Raw genomic sequence first — 18390 nt, forward strand, 5'->3', positions numbered from 1 at the left:
CTCAACTAAGGATTAATACAACCTTACAAATGCTGTAAAACTATTTTCCAATCAGAAGTGTAGAAGAGAGAAACAAACTTTTAGGTTATTAAAAAGAACTCTAAATTTTATCTTTTAGTCAACTAAAGTCACCTCACATCTGAGTACTTACATGGCATTAAGGAAAAAAGTCAGCTTTTGTCAATGATAAAAAAACAAATAATCTACAGCTGCATTTACTAGAAAATACTTAAGGAAAATGTCCATTATACTACTTGTGAACAATATAAAAGCCCACTGGAGAAAGTCCTTTCAGAAGTCAGTGCAAGGAAAAGTTTTGTCATCCTGCAGAATTGGCTACTTTGTCTTATCACTTCCAAATCTTTGTTCAAAATGAATTACATATGCATGAACACACAGAGTACAATTATTTACAACAGGTAAAACTTGCAAGTATGACTGGTATAAACATAAAAATCTAGGCTCAGAAAAACTATATTCCATCAGCCTACAGCATTAAGAGATCAAAAAATAGGATTATCCTTAACTTGTTCTAATTAAATGCAACATGTGTGAGTGTATTTTGTAAAACAATTTAGGCTGTTTATTTGTATTTCTACAATCTAATTTCTAATCTCATTTTTATTTGCTTTATTTGGATAAAGTGTAATGTTTTCTTATCATAAATCAGCAAGGCAAGAATTTGAAATTTTTTACATTAGAGTAACCCATTAATGACACCATTTTCTTCTATTTGTTTATCCAGACTTCCATTTTTGCTGACAGTTTTAACTATTTTACAACCCCAACAATAAAACAGGACAGAATTTTCTGACTTTCCTGAGTTTGACTTCAAGTATTCTCATGAGAAATGATCTGAAGTGAATCCCAGTAGTAAGTCAAATTAACAGATGTTAGCTTCATGGAGATTTTAAAAAATCTTAATAAAATCCCTGACAGTGAGGGGTGTACCTTCTTCCCTCAATCTTTATGAGGCATCCAAACACCAGCATTAATATTATAACAGCATTCTTAGAACTGTAGTTTACTGTGGGCTGAAGACCTCAGGAAGTCACAGTTCCTACAAGGAATCCACAAATCCAGATATGACAAACATTGTAGCCTGAACAATTCACCATGACTTTTCAGATGTTTGCTATAGAACTTCAAGAGCATTTATTTCACAGAGATTTTTTTCATTATTTTCTCAGTGAAAATTAAAGCATAGTCAATGATGTAGGCGTTCATAAAAATGTTTTTAAAGTTAAAAGGGATTAATTTTTTAAAAGATAGGGACCTAATAGTTTAGTGGTTAATTGCAAGGTTTTAATGTAAGACAGTCCTAAATCTGAAACCTGCCTCTCTTCAGTTTTACTAGCCGAATGACCTTGGGAAAAGCCTTAACCTTGGTAAATACAGGCCCACTCTGTTCTATAGTGGTCAGAATTTGGGAGAGTTAGAGTCAATTCTGTGTATTCATCACAAGGTGGAAAGAACAGCATTTAGCCTAAAAAAACAGGACTTTGGGGGAACTTTTAAAATTTTTAATATTTGAAGGGTTATCAAGGTAGATTAGAGGTTAGGTTTAGATTACACTACTCAACATGGCAGAATTAAGAAGTTACAGGCCTGGTGAGGTGGCTCATGCGTATGTAATCCTAACACTTTGGGAGGCCGAGTGTTAAATAAGTTAAATAAGCACCATATTTTAATAATGAGGAAACTGAGGAATAAGGGTTTAACTTTATTTTACCATGGTCCAGCATGGATAAGTAGCACAACTGATTTTCAAATCCATTATGTTTGACTCAGTTTACGCTCGTTCCACTATCTCCTTGGATTTCAACCTTGATTCATAGAATTACCTGTAGAACTTTTAAAAGTTCCAACATCCAAACCAAACTGCATACCAACTACATTGGAATCTCTGAAAAAAGAGATCCAAGCATTATGGTTTGTAATGCTCCCGAGGGATCCCAACCTGCAGCCATGATTAAGAACCACTGCTACATATCAAGGATTGGCAATAAAGTTTTATTGTAACATAGCCACGGTCATTTGTTTACAAACTGCCTATGACTGCTTTCAAACTATAAATGGCAGAATTGAGAGGCTGACCTTAGGACCAACAAAGCTGAAAAATATTTACTGTTTTACACAGCCCTTTACAGGAAAAATTTGCCAGGCCTTGGCTCTATATATCACACCCTAACGATAATGCTCTTATATATAACACCCATTTTCTGCCACCAAATAAAGTTGAATTTAGAGGCACTAAAAAGCTGGACACAGGACATCACTGATCAAGCAAATTTGTAAGTTAAGCGAAGTTCATCAGATACCAAAATGGTATCTATGACATAAAAATATAATTATCTTTTATAAGATGTAAAAGATAAATTGAAAGCTATTAGAGGAGAGCTGAGAAAAAAAAAGAAAGAAAGCTATTAGACTATCAACATAATTTGATAGACCTAGTCCATCAATACAACCATGGCTAGGAGGTACTTGCTAACAATTGCTACTGATGTTATTTTTGAAAGTATGCATTGTGGTTCAATATTAATGTTTTTTTAAAAAAATCACTCCAATTATACATAAAAATCAATCTTTAAATAGGATTAGCTCTGATTAATTTTGCCATTAACCACCCAAAACATCGGCTTGTTCCTTAAAGGGAAACTGTGTTTGTGTATTTAAAACACTATAGGGACCAGGTGCAGTAGCTCACACCTGTAATCCCAGCTCTTTGGGAGGCTGGAGCAAGAGAATGGCTTGAGGCCAGGAGTTTCAGACCAGCCTGGGCAACATAGCAAAACCCTGTCTCTACAAAAAAATGAAAAAATTAGCGTGGTATGATCATGTGCACCGGTAGTCCTACCTACTTGGGGGGGGGGGGGGTGAGGGGGCGGAGGCACGAGGATTGCTTGAGCCCAGGCGTTCCAGACTGCAGTGAGCTATGATCTCAACACTGCACTCCAGCGTAGGGCAACTGAGTAGGACCCTGCCTCAACACAATTAAAAAAATTTTTTAAATAAAAAATAAAAACACTACAGGGTTCCCACCATACTGTTAAACAGGAATAATCCATGCAGCAGAAAGACAATGTAGTTCTAATTTGAGAAATTTTCAATGTCTTCTAATTATTAATAATTAAGCGAATACAAAGTGCTAGCTAAGGAGTCTGTCTACCCATAATACTTTATTTAACTTAACTACCTCAGGGGTTTAATAGCTAAAATTTGATATAAAGTACAAGAAAAAAGATCACCAAATAGTATTCGTTATACACACACGCATATTTTTACACAAGTAAAATTTCTACCAGTGAAAACTAAGTCAAATCTAAAGAGCCAGGTGAACCATTTCACAGAATTACTATGGCATATTTTGCCCTCTGGGAACTAAAACCAGTGATTCTTTTTAACAAAATGTACTCCGTCCTCAGATGACCAATATAATGTAAATCAGACGCTGAAAACAGTTATAGTGCTTTGAAGCAAAACAAACATTAAATCATGTATGACAGTGGTGGATAAGCCTAGGGTATGCATAGGAAACCTCAAAACCCACTGAGCTGCTGTTTCAAATAAAGACAGGCCCAGCCAGATTAAACTAAAGGTAAAGAAAAGCTTCAAGTCTATTTACATTCTTTCACAATGATCCTCCCCCCAACTCCACTTTTTAAAAATTCCCCACCATCAATGTGTTATGCTGAGATTCTTGCATATATTTTTGGGGGAATGTATTAAAGAGAAAGGTCTCAGGGGACTCTTAAATAAGCAAAGGTGAATGAAAATTAGAAAGTGACAATGGACAAATTATTCCAGCTTCTATAATATACGTGGTGAGAACAGTAGCTCTAAACAAATTATAATACTGTAATCTTATAATTTTGCAAAATTCTATGAAATACTTAAATATGTTTAAATACAAAAAAAAACCCATTAACTAGTTCTCAAAAATGTTCTGAAATAACAAAGTGATTATACATTACCACTAAAGATTCTATCTTTTCCAGCACTGAGTATAAAATAGTAAGCATAGAGGCTAAAGTTCAAGAAAATCAAAGAACTACATATTCAGGGAAGTCCACATTCCTTAACAATATATGTAATGCCTGATTATTAATACAACTCAAGAAACCTAAATATATAGGCCTAGAGAAAAGACAAAGAAAATATACCACAAATGTTATGTGATTCCCCCTTTTGTAAACATTCAAATTTAGTATTACTTTTATAATAAAAATTTCATTAAAATAGATTTTAAAAATATACTTTGAGATTGTATCCCACTAGAATTAGAATAAAAACAGATAAAACTGAAATATCTTTGTGTATACAATATTTACCTGGTTCTTCCTTGATGAGTAGCGTATTTTCTTCTGCATAGGCAACAGGTGGTTGGATTACTGAGCAATCTTCTAAATTTGTTTCATTATTAGGTGGAATATTATAAATAAATCTCTTTGTAGTTTGGTTTTTCCTCCTTGTTTTGCCAGTTTCTTGAATCCCCTGGGATCCCATATTATTCCAAATAAACACTTTTGCTTGACCTTCAGATTCATTTTCAGCCATTTCAGGAGATCCATCCTGGACCCAACTACTGTCATTCATTTGGTAGTTTTCTATTTGGCCCTCCTCGACATTACAACCATCATTTTCAATTTTTACATTACTTGCCAAATTGGTAAGATTCCGCGTCGCCCAAAAACTGGCAATTTTTTGATCCCGTGATGAAGACAGACCATCTCTGTTAACTGGTTTTCTATTATTGTAGTCCACAACTACAGACTCTGGAGCCTCTGATTTAATGCTTATATTTAAGGCATCTTTAATGAAATTTCGGCAAGTTTGAACAACTTCACTCATTTGAAGATAGCTGGCCACTGTCATCACTTCAATGGCATTTTGGCTTGTGAGCACCAGGTTACCAGAATACAAGAAGTCCAAGATAACTGAAAAACCTTGAACTGCAGCAATATCTAAATGGGTAGTATTGTTTTGGTTAGGGCTTTCTTTGTTTGAAAAGCAATATAAAGTCTTAAAGAAACGGCTGCCTGCAACCAGGATGTTCTTATGAGCTTTAAAGATTTTTCCGCTTACCACGATGCTGACATCACAAAGAATACCTTTCTTTCTCTGTTCATTTAGTTGTCGCAGAAGTTGATAGCAATAAGAGTTCTCATTTGGCCTACTATTAAAATCACAGTACCCCTCCTCTGATGGTATTTCTGACTCCTGTAATTGGATGAAAAACATTAATTATATTTTATTTACTTTTTTAAAGACCCCAAACCAAGGAAAACAAATATCAACATCAAATTTTTAAAAAGCACTAATCACATATACTAATTTGCAAGTAATCAGGTATTTTGAGGTTGAAGTGTACATGATCCCAAATATTAAAAGAAATGGTGTGAATAGCATGGCACAATTCATTGCTATAGTAAGAAAAATCAAACATGTTTGATTGAGAATCAGCAGTATCTCATTTAAAGAATAACATGCATCTTATTATTCTTTTCAAAAATAAGCTAAGGAAATGAATTAAAATTATTTAAAATTAAAATAAGAAGCAATTATTTTCTTAAAAAAACTTTCATTTATAGGAATCAAATTAGTTTGCTTTATCTCTGATAGGAAAGCAGCAGTCTCCTCTGATTGAACTTAAAATATCCAAGTTATAATACACTAGGCATATCACCCTATCTGACATTAATAAAAAGGTAAATTTTAAGTCTTGGCAAACACTGAAATCAAATAGCTTAGGTCAATGAAGTTAATTAAATCTGGCTAGAGATAAAGTTAAGACCCTAAGAGGAAAATCTGCTTCAACTATAGGGATATCCAGTTATATAATTTCACCAACTTTCAAAATGCCTTATCTTTTTAAGGTCATAAATACTATACACTGTAAGTTAAAATTCCTGAATTCTAAATTCTTAAATGTTTATAAATTTTGCCTCTTATCAATCATACAAGCATTCATTATAGCTATAGTAATTTCCTATAAAACAACTGTGTGATAAAACAGTAAAAATAAGAATACAATCTAGATTTCAGACTGCTGCCTGTACCAGTTATTATCTGTGGGTCCCTGGGCAAGTTACTATCCCTGAGTATTTTTCTTAAACCATAATAGTATTACAAATGTTAGTTATAATTAATAACTTTATGACTTTCCTCATACAGTGACCATAGGTGTGTAATCTCGAGGTAGAGCTGTATATCCCTAGCACTTTGAATAGTGCCTGGCGTACTGTTTAATAACTTTGCTAAGTAACTGAAGCTCTCATTTTTTTCCAAAAGAAAAAACTGCTCAGATATTTCTAGTAGAAAGTATGAATGAAAATGCTGACATTTAAGTTATAAAATTTTTCATATTTTGGGGAACATTCATAGTATTTTACAGAGTAAGGTGCTGCCCAATAAAATAAAAATTTTTAAATTTTTCTTTGGCACAAAACATTAAGTTAAGCATAGGCCATCTTTATAAAATAATGAAATATATACCTACATATGGATCTATGATTTTATAAGCATGGAGAAATATATGGAAAGATGTGTACTAGAGTGTAAACATGCTGAGACGACTGATATGCTTAGAGAGAAGAGAGGAGGGGGCATAGGGAAGACAGGACTGCAAAAGAATTCTCAGAGAAACAATATTCTAAGTGATGGATTCCTCAAAAACCACAAAACTCATTTTAACCCAATCATGAGTATGGCTAAACTTTATATTAGCTTTACTTCTGCGTCCTAGTCAGGAGGTCTTACGCACAATAAATCCCAGTTCTCTGAAACTAAATCACAGTACATCTAAGTTTTGTATGACTTTCAGGTATGAGAAGTCAATTGTAAGAACCAAAATATTAGAATTCCAGGACACTTCAAGTGTTTCACTGGGATAATTAACAGCATAGACAGCCCTGCAAATCCAGAATATAGGATCACTACAGAATGAAGCATGTGAAATAGTGGAATTTCCTTTCATTTTTGACTGACTCTTAGTAGCCTCCCCCCAGCCCTTCCTAATGCCTCAAGTGCTACACCAGAGCAACCCATCCTACCATACTAAAATGTTCCATGCTCTAAATTAGCTAGTTTCTCCTCCTACCAAAACACCCATTCCTCAGCAAAAACTGGTTATAGTCAAGGAGGGAGTAAAATAATCGAAACTAACTCCTTCGTGAGTAATTCCCATATTTATGTGTTTTGGGGAAATGAGGGAAAAGGAAGTGAAGTAATAGAGTTCGTTTTATATAACCTAAGATCTTGTATACAAACCCTTATATGTTGTAAAATTTAAAACACGTATTTAGGGCTTTTATGAATATATCAAAAACTAAAACAATACTTCAATATATAATTACTGCTACAATGTAACTTTCTATAAAAGCATCATATTGTTCACCTGGACTCCCTTTGAGACTATTTGAATAAAATGCATTAATTTGCCCATGCTCTCTACAGAAATCTCAAACATGAACAAGGAATCGTGTTTTGGTGCATAGGCCTTACACTAAGCTTTGTTATGCATGCTGTACCTGACCAAATTCATTTGATTCAAAGTTCTAATAGGTTTTGTATGTAGTGGACATATGAATACTTGGAAGAAGCAAAAATTTTAACACTGAATAAAATTTAGCAGCACATTCATGAAGTGTTTGTGGAAGCAGTGAATTAGTATTTATGAGTCCTGGAACTGCCAAAAGTTTGTATATCAAGCAGTCAAAAACACTCTAAGAGGTGGATATGTCTAACTGTAGCAGTGATCCTAGGCTATGGTCACTGTACTGAATTTGCTGGGCCAGTCCCAATTTGTAAGATTCTCTGCCTTTATCACATCAAATACCCTAATTTTTAAAAATAACTCATACAAAAGCCTATCCACTAAAACATTTGCCCATCCTATTTTGACACAAACTATACAAATCAAACATTATTCAACACTATCTTTTCTCAGTACTACTGTACAAGAACGTAAATATCCCTTGCTTTTACAACCAAAAGCACCAATTTCTTTTTCACTACTGATTAAAGCATTATGTTGTGTGTTGTGTAGCAGCTATTAAATATGCCCTTCAAAAATGAGGGGTTTCTAAATCAAAAATGTATGTACTCTCCAAGGAGATTATTATTTGATGTAAAAGAGCTAAATAAGTACAGAGCATTAAAATAAAGTGCCAATATTATTTGTTGAACCAAATAAATTAAGAAATTCTTAGTACTAGACACAAAAATCTTAAAGTAGGTTCCTAATAACTCCAGGGATTTCCACCTCTTTGATTTCCTTCTTTAATGTTCTACGTCCACTTTTAGTATATTGATAACATTAGATATCACTAATAAGAAGAAAATACTGGTGAAGAGGTTGAATTATTTCCACAACTGGTCTTTTCAAACGTGAAGGACTTGTGAAGGACTTTTTCTATCCCCTTTCCATAAAAGGAAAACACTTAGCCTAGACATTAATCTAAACTGGCTAAATAAGATTTTAAGGAATTTTACTTCAGACCTAAATATGAAGTGTTGAATTTTTTCATTTGTGGAGATGCCCTTAAGTAAAATCATAATTTTAGTCTGAATGAGACCTCAGTATCAAGTCTCCCAAAATTTAGAGAATACAGAAAAGTGTCTGTTTAGCTAAAATCCTCATGACCTATTGTCATCATATTCAATTCCAGAAGTAGGCTACAAAATAGCCAACATTTACTCACAGGAAGATGCTCTCAAAAGCTTAAAAAATCCTTCCTACCACTGAGTTTAAGCCCAAGGGGAGGAGGGAAGCTTGAAAAATCTTAACTCCACTCACTGACTTAATAAGCATTAACTGAATGCCTACTTTAGCCAGGGTCTACACTGAGAACCAAAATGATTTGCTTCCTAATTTGAAGTTATTGCTTATGGGAAAGTCTCTTAAGGTACTGAAGAGTATAAACAAGGGTGTCGGAAGAGAGGTGTGTATAATCTAGTTTTTTTGTAGGTGTGAGAATGCCTTTTGGAATAAAGGAAATCTGAGCAGAGGTCTAAAGGATACAAAAGTTGGATGGGAGGATGAGCACTCTAAACAAATGAGACAGCATAGAAAAAAAGAACCTAAGATGGTCTACAGCATCCTCAGAATTCCAGCTTTATGAAAGAACTGATTTAAAAAAACCCATGAAATGCAAATATGCACTTAACCACACTTTTCAGAGGTAAATATCCATCATTTTCAGATTATAAAAGTGATAAGAATGCCCCAAATGATTAAGTACCACTGCTACAGGCACCTTACAGCTTTTAGAAGCAGAGCAGCTTGATTGGATTATCAGAGATCGGAGATGACTGTGGCAGCAATGTGGGGGACTAATATCAGGGGACTAAGACTGCAGATATCGTGACCAGTTGGGAAACTACTGTTAATAGTCCAACATTTTTGTAAAAAAAAACAAGGACCTTAATTAAAGATGGGTATCAATGGCCAAGTGAGACAGAACCTGGAAAAATCATCTGAAATGTAAAACTGGCAGAACTTCAGTGATGAAACAGACATAAAGGAGGGGGAAATCAGAGTTTTCAGCATTCTAGCTTTAATAACTAGATAATGCTACCAACTTGTAGAGAATACAAGCCCAGCAAGTCTCCCACTCTTCTGTGGGGGAAAGGGAGAGAAACTAACCTCAGTTTTAAGTAATATAAACTTCAAACAGCACATCAATAGTCAATCTATTAATGATAGGAAAATGTTATTTAGCTAAAAATCAACATGTAATTAATATTTATATCCGTACTCAGAATTAGTCCTTTTTCGATTAATAGATTAGCATAAAAGCCATTTTCAACACAAACATTAAAGCATAAACTAAAAGCATTAAAAACATCAAAATCTTCATTACTTTTGTTGTAGCAACTCACTGGAACAACGTACTGGAAGAACAAACATTTATTTACATTTCCAAATCCAAATTTTAGAAAAACAAATTCATTTGCTAGGATATGAGGACAAACAAGGACACAGCAAACATGATGTCAAATAAATACCTGCTAGTGGTATTGACGAATTATACTAGTTGCGAGAAAAAGACAGGAAGGTCTCCTTTTCAGTTTTCTGGTCACCTACCTCTACGTCCTTGAGTAATGGCACCCTCTCTGGTGGTTTAGGCACTATCCCCAGAAATTCTAATTCTGTAAGCGTGAGAGGGAGGAGAATGGAAGGGGAGGACTTCAGGTGACAACACCCAGCCAACCAGCTCTCTCCTCAAATTCTAAACCAACACACTACGCAGGTGCCTCTAAACAATATACACATTTGCTTATGATTCGCCCCTGCTTAAAACTGCCATTGTTGCCCATTTGTTAACAGAGTAAAATGCAACCTTTTTGGCACAAGAGATCCTCCTAGGATCTGGAGTCTACCTATTCAAACTTGGTTTTTCGTCCTGCTCCACAATCAAACTATCCACTCTCTCAAACACATCAAGACACCATTTTTTTGGCCAGGTGCAAGGATCATGCCTGTAATCCCAGCACTTTGGAGGCAGAGGTGGGAGGATTGTCTGAGGCCAGGAGTTCGTGACCAGCCTGACCAACATATCTTGCTTTTAGACCTCGTCTCTACAAAAATAAAATTTTAAAGTAAGCTGGGCATGGTGGTGCACGCCTGTAGTCCCAGCTACAAGGGAGGATTCACCTGAGCCCATGAGTTGCAGGATGCAGCCAGCTGTGATTACACCAATGCAATCCAGCCTTACAGAGCAAGACTGTCTGTAAAAGATAAATAAAAAAAATAAAAAGACTCCATTTTTCATTTTCCTCATGCTGCTTCCAACTGCACTGCCTGAATGTCCTTCCCTCCATGGTCAACACCTATTCATTTAACACAATTAAACTGAAGAGCCAATTACAAGCTTCTTCCAATCTTTGCAGGTAGAACTGATCACTCCCTTTAGAGTTCTCACTGTACCCTGAACATACTGCTACCATGGTATCGGCATCATTTTGCTGTCAAGACTGTCTTTCCAAACTAGACTACAAGTTCCTGGAGGGCACAGAGAATGTCTTATTTATGATTTTATCTCCAGTGCTTTGCATCAACCTAATATAGTTAAATTTAAGAGGGAGAAAAAAGCCAATGCCAGATATACAGTAAGATGTAGTTGGACACACTACTAAAAATTTGAAAAACACAAGGGAAACACAAGCTCTTACTGAAACAAACACAATGAATAAATAACATAAAAATACAAATATGAGCTTATAGCCCAGTAAATAAATTAATAATGTCTGTTTCTCCTAAGTGAAAGGTCTTTCAGATTTTCTTCCTAAATTGTTAAAAATCAGCCAGCCAACTACCCGATATACCTTTGGGACTTTTTTTTTGAGACAGAGTCTTTCTCTATTGCTCTGGGTAGAGTGCAGTTGGCATCGTTGTAGCTCACTGCAACCTCAAACTCCTAGGCTTAAGTGATCCTCCTGCCTCAGCCTCCAGTGTAGTTGGGCCTATAGGTTGGCACTACCACACCCAGCTAATTTTTCTATTTTTGGTAGAGATGGGGTCTTGCTCTTGCTCAGGCTGGTCTTAAACTCCTGACCTCAAGCGACCCTCCCACCTCAATCTCCTAGAGTACTAAGATTACAGGCACGAGCCACCCCACCTGGTCAGGGACTTACTTTTGCCAAAAGCAAAGGCTGGTAGATCTGTCTCACCTTCTGTTTGCTCCAGCTGCTGATACCAACATATACCAATAAGTAATTTCAATCAGATCACTGGTCTGAATTCACTATTTAATTTTTGGAAAGGTTAACTAAATTTACAACAATACATTTGGGTGCATGTTTTAGGTTTAGTAAATTAGGAGGAGTTGACACAATGTATAATTTAAGGTATGAAAATTTTAAAAGTGGGTAGAAAGTGGTCTAAATGAAGACACAATGGTAATTACTGTTATTAAGGCAATTTAAGGCCTCTGGGCCAAATGGTCAAATCCTGAATCAGCTAATCATTGAACTTGACTGTGCAGATAGTCAGTTATTACTCAAAACTATAAATTGTCCCTCACATCCTTATAAATACAGGGATAACTCCGAAATAGAACACTCTGAACACAGCTTCAGAAAATGTGTCTTAAAAGTCTCTCCCATGAACAGTCCTTAATAAGCAAGGTCCAATTAACAAGAATAAACTTCTTGGTCACCACCAAGCAATTAACAAAAAAGGACTTTTCTGATTCTTGTCTGATTTATAGAAACCATAAGAAAGGCCGGGCACGGTGGCTCACACCTGTAAATCCTAGCACTCAGGGAAGCCAAGGCAGGCAGATCGTTTGAGCTCAGGATCGTTTGAGACCAGCCTGAGCAAGAGCAAGACCCCATCTCTACTAAAAATAGAAAGAAATTAGTTGGACAACTAAAAATATATAGAAAAAATTAGCCAGGCATTGCCTGTAGTCCCAGCTACTCGGGAGGCTGAGGCAGAAGGATTGCTTGAGCCCAGGAGTTTGAGGTTGTTGGCACTCTAGCCTGAGAAACAAAGTGAGACTCCGTCTCAAAAAAAAAAAAAAAAAAAAAGAAAGCATAAGAAACCCTTAGTGACATGATAGTCATGCACTGCTTAACAACAGGGATTCCCCACCTGAGAAATGGGTCAATTTCATTGTTGTGCAAACACAGAGTGTACTTGCACAAACCTAGATGGTATAGCCTACCACACACCTAGGCTACGTGGTATAGCCTATTGCTCTAGGCTACAAATCTGCATAGCATGACACTATACTGAAGAATGTAGACAATTATAACACAATGGTAAGTATCTGTATATCTAAACATATTGAAATGTAAAAAAAGTGCACTAAAATACAGTATTAAAAAAAAATGGCACACCTGTGCAGAGCACTTACCATGAATGGAGCCTGTAGGACTGGAAGTTGCTCTGGGTGAGTGGTGACTGAATGTGAAGGCCTAGGACACTACTGTACACTACTATAAATTTAAGCTACATGAAATAATATTTTCCTATAATTTTATGACATTACTAGGCAATAGTTTTCAGCTCCATTATAATCTTATGTCACCATCATAGTATGCTGCAGTCCACTGTTGATGGAAACGTTACGCAGTATGCAACTAGACTGAGACTTGGACAAACTTCTTAAAAAACAGGCCTCTTTAAACGAAAAATAAAAATAATGGGGAAAATAAAGGGAATTAAGTACTCCTAGCCACAAACTGAATTCTTGCCTCAAGAATTCCAGAATTCTCATTTCCAGGTTTTTAAGACAAGAGAAAGCTAATGCAGTATACACTTTTTGAATCTGAGAATGATGAAAAATAGGCTCAGAATATTCAAAGAATCTGACAGCCAAAGTCTCTGGAGATATAAAAATAACTGACTTGCTTTCTAGAATCGAGTGTTTCCGTAAAAGTGGCTTACTAGGCCACAGAAAACATCTTGTTACAGATACTTACCTACAATAAAAATAATAATGATAATAAATAATGGCAATTATTTACTAAGTGGTTATGTGCTGGCACATATACTTTGCATACATGAGGAAACTAGAAGTTAAGTAATTTGCCTGCCAAGAAAGTGGAGTATTAGGACCCAAGCCCCCCTTGACCTTAAGTCCAAGAATGCTCTTACAGGCTGTGTTATACTGCCTCCTACAGGTAATCAGAAGCTGTAGGGAAACGAAAAAATTGAACTCTCCCCAAACGAATAAAATAGATCAGGAACCTAGATCAGGAACCTGTTCACTCATTAAGACAAAGGGATATGTAGGTGGTATCTGGGGTTGATAGCAAGATATTGCCCCAAACTAGTTAACGTTATTATAAGGAAACTAAAATGATTAGGATCAATTTAAAATGAAAACACCCAAAATCCAATCAAGGGCACCAATACAAAACAATTTAATAAGTGATGGTAGACAAACATGACTTACTAAATTGTATTGTCCTCAATCTAATGAGAACGCTCGAAAGAAACGAGATTGCCTACAGATTATATTAAAAAGGAATTACAAGGGGGAAAAGGGGAAGAGAGGCACAGTTCAGAGGTCAAGTTTGGAAAAGGTTTTACCTAGGAATTCCAAGATCCAGATATATGCCTAGGGGAGAAGGATACACCCCATCTAAGCCTACCTTAAGGTTATCCAACTAATTCCCCTTCCTCTGATTTCAGGTTCACTAAGCAGCTAACTATAATTTGCATTCTCGCTCAGATTTGCCTACAGGGAGAGACTATGCTGATAAGAGGAGTAACTGGTCCGCAGTAGATTAAGAAAATTCATTCCAATTGTCTTTTTTAAATTTTCTTAATAACCAACCTACTATTATTTGGAAAATTAAACTTTCATTTTCACAAGTCCCCCACACTGCGATCATCTTTATAAATAACTCCAGGAATGTTACTTAACCATTTAAAGCCTTAGATTCCTCTTCTGTAGAATGGGAACAAAAATATTTTCCAAAGTAAATCAAATGTGTGTTTGGCACACAGAAGACAAGGACATGTTAGTTCTATCTCACTGCACTGCCCAAGCCCACAAAGCTAGTAATTGCAGAAAGCTGAGATCTGAACCCAGATTTACTACAAACCCATTCCTTTTCCATTACGACATTCCCTATAGGCGCTTAGTCTCAGTTGTCACCCTAACTCTTAAGACTTAAGACAATTTACTTAACTTTTCTAGGCCTTATATCTTTAAGTGATGTTCCTTGTAGGGCTTAGGCAACTAAAATTTATGCAAAACAAACAAACAAAAAAAACTACTGCACTGTCCACTGGGAAAAAATAACCCTGTGCTTTAAAGTTAAAGCCCTGACTTCTGAGAAACATGGGTGCTTTATCTTTTGGGTTACTGGTGTGCTTAATTAACTCCACTATAAGTGTGCTGAACAGCAGGATCACTCCAATAAACACAGAGACTTAACATTTGAGTTAACTTTCTAACATCAGTGACTAGCTACCGATACAAAAGAATGAATTCCATCTACCAACACAGGTAGTCTAAAGTCGTAAAAACGACTGATCAATATCTGTTTGGCTTGAAAACGTATCAAAATGGTAAGGCTACTATCTTTAGACTAGAAATGTTAATACAAGGACTAAGAACTAAAGTACAGCTTGCTTGTTTTGTAAGTAAGGACTTGGGATTTTCAGAGTTTGGTAAATAAATTCCCGATCAGTCCAAATCAACTACTTGATGCAAATTAACTTCACATTAAGCATTTCTAATGCTAAGTTTAAAGTACTTAATGTAAACTTCATTTATAAGAAACTGAAAAGGAACGATATAAAAAAATCTCAGCACAGAAAACTGGGTAGAAGTAAAACAAGCAAAACGACGATAATTTAGCAAAAGCAACCCCTGGTAGTAAAGTTCAACAAGTTCAACACTGATGAATTTAGGAAAATTATTCACGAGAGAAAGGAGTTCCAAATAGCTTCCTCTACATTTACATACTGCTCTCATATTTCACATTATCTTGACCCAACATACAGAATTTTTTCGGCTGTTTTCCTGAAAGGGGGTAGCGTTAAAGGTTAAGGAAATTATTTAATCCATTCTTCAAAGAATTGCCAGATTTGACTTCCACCAGCACATTAAACATCTATTAACATAAAGCAGCTTCTCTAAAATCACAGCTAATAAAATGATTGACCGCAAGTCAACCTTTTAGGTTAAAAACTTCAACCTCACTTTCTTTCTGATTCAATCTGATAAGCTAGGAAATCTGAGTCATAAAACATATTCAGCGCTACGATTAGAAAATTGTCATTCCACCCCTCTTCCCCCAACACTTACACAACTTTTGAAAACTTGTTCCCAGGCTTTCTAAACCCCCACGCTTAAGCTCCCTGCACCTCTCAACTGGAACGATGCCTTCACCCAGGAAAACGGTTTTGTTTCTTTTTTTGGTTTTTTTTTTTTTTTTTTTGCTGCTAAACCTTTCCAAAAGATCTCAAGAAGTAGGAGCAGGATATACTGTACCTGGGCGTTGGCTTCGTGGAGTTTGTGCTCGGCAGAGACGTGGTGCCTCAGCAGAAGGGTTTTCTTGTAGTTGCGGGTCCCTCGCGAAAGCTCATCATGCCCCACTTGGGGAAGGTCCACGCTCCCCCCATCTGCAGGGGTCTTTTGGCACCAGCCACAAGACATAAGGCCAGTATCCTTGGAATAACGCAGCCAGGGAAAGTCCTTGAGCCAGGAGGTCTGGAAGGAGCACTGTAGCTTCTGCATTAAAGACTTGGGCCGCGCGAGCGGGAAGTGCTGGACAGTCTCTCCTTCGCCAGCTCCCACTCCGCTGCCCTCCACTTCGTCCCCGCCATCGCCGCCCGACCGCCTGCTGCTGCTGCAGCTGCCGCCTTCCGCCCCGCTGCCGTCGCCCAAGCTCGCCCCCTCCTCCTCGTCTTCGGTGCTGTCGCTCAGGGACGCGCCGTCCTGCATCAACTCCTTCCCCTCCAGCGCGTCCAACTCCAGATCCACAGCCGCCGGCCCTCGCCCATTGAAATGCCTCAGGGGCCACGCCGAGGTCTCGGGGCGGCCGCGGCTACTGCCATTGTTGCCGAGACCCCCGCCGCCGCCGCCTCCTCGGAAGGCCAGAGTCCGACGGTTCCTTTCTGCTAACAGGGGGCCCCCAGCGCCACCGCCGCTCAGCGAGGTGGGGCCGCCCGCGTCTTGGGGGAGCAGCAACTCCTTGGTTTCCTCGGCGGCCGCCCCAGAAGAGGCCTCCAGGTCTTGGGGCTCCAGGCCCTCCAATTCCACTTCCTCGTCGGCCCCCCGCCCATTGGGCTGCTGAAGCGCTGGCGGCGCTGCCGGCGGGGGCTGTCTTGGCTGGGGCTGCTGAGGCCAAGCTGAGGCCTCCCCGCCAGCGTTATTGTTCGTGGAGCCGCCGCCGCTGGAGGTGACCAACCCGCCTCCTCGGAACGCCAGCGTCCTGCGGTTCATCTCACTGAACGACATGGCGCGCGCCGCCGCCCGGTGCCCCGGCTCGCGCGCGGCCTCGGGCCGTGTCCCGCGCGCTCCCCGCGGCTCCCCCTCCGTCTCGCCCCCGCCCCCGGCGTTCCGGTCTCGCGGGGCTGGGGCTCGGCCTCGCCCTCCCGCCGGGCCGCCCGGCTCGCGCTCGCTCCCGGGGCTGCCGCACGCGTCCGTTGCTGCTGCCGCCACCGCCGCGGCCGGGCCGCCGCCTCCGACCGCTCTCCTCGTCCTCCACCCCCGCCCCGCTACGCTCCGAGCAGCGTCCCGCGCGGAGAAGGGGGCGGGCGGCGGAGAGATGAGGAGCGAGCCCGGGTCGCGTGGGGCCTTCGAAGTTGAGAGGCGGTGTGCGGGGGTCCCTCCGCTGCCCCCTCTTTAAAGCCGCGCGCACACACCGACCCTTCAAACAGATATCCTTCCTCCGGCGCGCCGACGAGTCCCGACGCCACCGCGGGTTTCAGAGGCGCTGTTGGCGAGAGGCACGTTAAACTGCTGGGCTCCGCCACATAACGAACCGACAATAAAGCCGGCGGAGCGTTTCCGTCCGACCAGGCCCTGGCGGAGGTCGAATGGCAAATGAACAACGGACCGTGCGCCCACAATGCACCGGGGTAGCAGTAACCGCTGGAGGGGGAAAGGGTGGGGGCCGGGCTGGGGGAGGGGGGCTGGGCTTGGGGCTGGGCTGGGGTGGGGTGGGGGCGCCAGGGGACCGGGAAAGGGGCTGGGCCGCGCCTCCGGCCTGGGGGCGGGGGTGCGGCCGCGGGGAAGGAAGTCGGCGGAGGGGCGGGGGACAAAAGGCCGGGCGGCTGGCCGGGGGTCTCAGGGAGGGGGCGGGCGTGTGCGGCCGGGGCCGCGCTACGCGGAGGACAAACAGCTGGCGAGTGTCAGGGTCTGGCCGCCTGCCTGCTGCCCACACGCACCTACCCGTGCCCGGGACGCACATTTTCCTTCTCTCGCCACGAGTTCACCTGGGACTTTGCAAATAACTGTGCGGTGGGAGCTGCGCTCCAGCCTTGTCATTTGCTGGGGGTGGGTGGCGGTGCCCAAGGAAGTGAACTTATTTTGTTCCTTCACAAAGACTGGACCAGGCGGTGCCTTTCACGCGAGGAGGTTACAACCACCGACACCTCCTCCTCCTCTAATGCATTGTGCGAGGCAGCACCTCAGGTCCAAGGCAATAATCATTTCACAGAAAATGCACCGCCCCGAGTGTCTTATTGCTGTGATGAAATGGAAATTTAAATAAAAGGTCGAACACGTGCGTTCACTGGGAAGTATTGACATGGGTGTTACATCACCAGCAGCCAATCAGATAACTCCAGTCGTGTTTATACTTCTACAACCACCTTGTGAGTATTACAGTATGTCATAACGTTATAAATATTAGGCAGGGTTTTCCCCAGAAGCGGGGAGGAGTCTGCTTATACGGATGTTGTGTGCGGCTCCG

The 18390-nt window shown here is 39.8% G+C and overlaps 1 protein-coding gene across 3 annotated transcripts in view; it reads right to left on the reverse strand.

Moving 5' to 3' along the window:
- ZBTB10 (zinc finger and BTB domain containing 10) overlaps positions 1–18157 on the reverse strand; it is a 37026-nt gene extending 18869 nt beyond the window's left edge. For 2 of the 3 annotated variants that reach the window (XM_069465505.1, XM_069465504.1), the window contains exons 1-2: positions 15963–17227; positions 4335–5223 (exon numbers count right to left, since the gene is read on the reverse strand). In XM_069465505.1, the coding sequence (XP_069321606.1) occupies positions 4335–5223; positions 15963–16931 (1858 nt within the window). In that variant the 5' untranslated portion in view covers positions 16932–17227. Of the gene's footprint in view, positions 1–4334; positions 5224–15962; positions 17228–17867 lie in introns of those variants that run through there. The other variant, XM_069465506.1, reaches the window with a different exon arrangement.
- Between the last annotated feature and the right edge of the window lie 233 nt (positions 18158–18390).

Source organism: Eulemur rufifrons, chromosome 3, assembly GCF_041146395.1.
Source record: "Eulemur rufifrons isolate Redbay chromosome 3, OSU_ERuf_1, whole genome shotgun sequence".
Taxonomy (NCBI): domain Eukaryota; kingdom Metazoa; phylum Chordata; class Mammalia; order Primates; family Lemuridae; genus Eulemur; species Eulemur rufifrons.